The following is a 2,496-nucleotide window of genomic DNA, read 5'->3' as shown; positions in this document are numbered from 1 at the left end:
TACCTGTCAAATCTGATGACAACTGACTGGAGGTGGGGCAGAGGAGAAACTTTATCAAACTTGCTGTGACAGTGTGTCCTTTTGGTGAACATGATAGCTGAGATGAAAGATCAAGCTCATTCATCAGTGTGAAGCTTACAAAATCATTTAAACATGGCCATCTGGCTGGTAGGTGGAGAAAATGGATGGTGGATCCCATACTGGATATTTTTATAAGGCAGGTCTAGAAATGGTGCACATCACTGCCATAGCCATTCTGTTTGCTATCACATAGGCTACATAGCCACACCTCACAGTATAGAAATATGGCAGAAAAATGTGGTCTGCTGTGTTTCCGGGGATAACCAACATGTTTGGCAAATATCAATTTCTGCCAGATAGTAAGAATAAACACCCTAGTATTTAGTTTTAATGGAGAGTAAGAAATAGAATAGGTAGGGTTCACAGTCAACAAATTTAAAAACGAAGTGAGAATGTCAGTATGGCTGGAGAATAAATCATGTGGAGACAAATAGTATTAGAAGCATCAGGTTTTCTGCCTATTCAGCCTTCCTTTTAATTGGACTCATTGGCTCCTTTTTCTTTACATCTTCGAAAGGAATGCAATTTTTTTAATTGAGTCATGTAAAGCTTGCTTCACTTGCTTGTTTCTCAGTGTGTAAATAAAAGGATTCAACATTGGTGAAATAGAAGTAATAAGAAGTGAAATCCCTTTATTAATAGCTACCTCATCCTTGGCTGAAGGCTTGACATAAATGAAGATGCAGCTGCCATAAGTAATGGAAACCACAATCATGTGGGAAGAACACGTGGAAAAGGCTTTTTTCCTTTGCTGGGCAGAGGGAAACCTTAGAATAGTCCTGATGATATAAATGTAGGAAAGAACTACACACATAAGGGTGATGATGAATGTCAACACAGCACACACTATAACCATCTGTTCTATCAACCATGTGTCGGAGCAAGAGATCTTCAGGAGAGGAGATGCATCACAGCAAAAATGGTCAATGACATTCGACTCACAGAATTCCAGGCCCAAACCCAGACTAATGGGTGGGAGAATGATGATCAGTGCTGCTACCCAACAGAAGAGGATGAAGTTCTTGCAGACTCTGCTGTTCATGATGGTCATGTAATGCAGGGGTTTGCAGATGGCCACATAGCGGTCATAGGACATAGTGGCCAGCAGAAAAAATTCTGTTACTGCAAAGAGGTCTGTAAATAAGAGTTGACTGGCACAAGCATTATAGGTAATGGATTTGTCCCCAGATAATATGCTATACAAGAATCTTGGAACACAAGCAGTTGTGAAGGAAATTTCTAAGAAGGAGAAATTTCGAAGGAAAAGATACATAGGTGTTTTAAGGTGGAAATCAATCAGAGTGAGGGTGATGATGGTTAGGTTTCCAGATATGCTCAACATGTAGGAAAGAAGTAGAAAGATTAAAAGCAAAATTTTCAGTTGCGTGTCATCGGTCAGTCCCAGCAAAATGAAGGTTGTTACTGTAGTTTGGTTTTTCATCCTTGACTATTGTCTCTTGCCCAATCTGTTTAAAACAATAAGGAGGACTTTATATGAAGAACTCCAGAGTCCTGGTCATCTTCTAACCTCAAAAGAAGTAAATCTGAGAGTGATTCCTATACAATTGGCAAACACATAATACATGCCAATGTTTGATCACTTTTCTGTGTCACACGAACTATTCTTTTTTGTTTGTTTGTTTGTTTGTTTTTTAAAATGATTTTATTGGGGAATTGGGGGAGGGGAACAGCGCTGGGAAATCGGGGGAAGGGAAACAGACAAGTTGCTGTTGTTTTTGTTCTTCAGCCTAGTTCTGGAGGATGTTGCTTCACTGGCCCAAGCTGGCACCATCATTGCGCTTTTCCTGGGTGAGGCAGGTCAGTCGCTGGCCTCTGGGCGGCCACTCAAGGCGGCTGCTGGCCACTCATGCTGGCTGCCGGTTGCTCATGGTAGCTTATGGCATCCCACTGCAAGCAGGGGACTGCAACCTATGCCATTGCCAGTGACCCACGGCAGCCCAGCCCCAGGTCGAGCTGCCATTCACCATCTTAGCTGCAGAGGGCAGTGTCACTGGCTCTCATATGTGGGATCCGAACCGGGACCCTCTGGCATCCCAAGCCAGTTCTTAACCAACGTGCCACTTGGCTGGCCCATCTATTCATTTTAAATCACATATTTTATGCTTCTAATACGTCTACAATTTAGCTGTAGTTTGTGTCCGTTCAACACATTATCTTACAAACATCATTAAAATATAAGTCCTCTTTCAATAAAAGTTGCTTTCCCCCACCCCTTCTTATCTCCAGTCATGCTTCTAGCAGAAGAGTACCTTAAAAAAAATTAAAAAACAAAAAAACCCCCCTAACAATGGTCTTTGTTACAAAAATCCTTGCATTGGAGTTTACATGTGTATTAGTTTAAATTAAGCTGGCAATGAATACTTATCACATAGTTTATCCTGTTTGAGCTTATCC

The 2,496-nt window shown here is 41.4% G+C and overlaps 1 protein-coding gene across 1 annotated transcript; it reads right to left on the bottom strand.

The window, feature by feature from the left end:
* Window positions 1–583: 583 nt before the first annotated feature.
* On the bottom strand, window positions 584–1,522 carry LOC109396856 (olfactory receptor 6C2-like). Its single transcript, XM_019669009.1, has one exon. The coding sequence runs from the start codon at window positions 1,520–1,522 to the stop codon at window positions 584–586; it is 939 nt and encodes a 312-aa protein (XP_019524554.1).
* Between the last annotated feature and the right edge of the window lie 974 nt (window positions 1,523–2,496).

The sequence above is a fragment of the Hipposideros armiger genome, unplaced genomic scaffold (assembly GCF_001890085.2).
Source record: "Hipposideros armiger isolate ML-2016 unplaced genomic scaffold, ASM189008v1 scaffold_548, whole genome shotgun sequence".
Taxonomy (NCBI): Eukaryota; Metazoa; Chordata; class Mammalia; order Chiroptera; family Hipposideridae; genus Hipposideros; species Hipposideros armiger.
The sequence above is the reverse complement of the archived record's forward strand: the minus strand, read 5'-3'. Positions and strand labels throughout refer to the sequence as shown.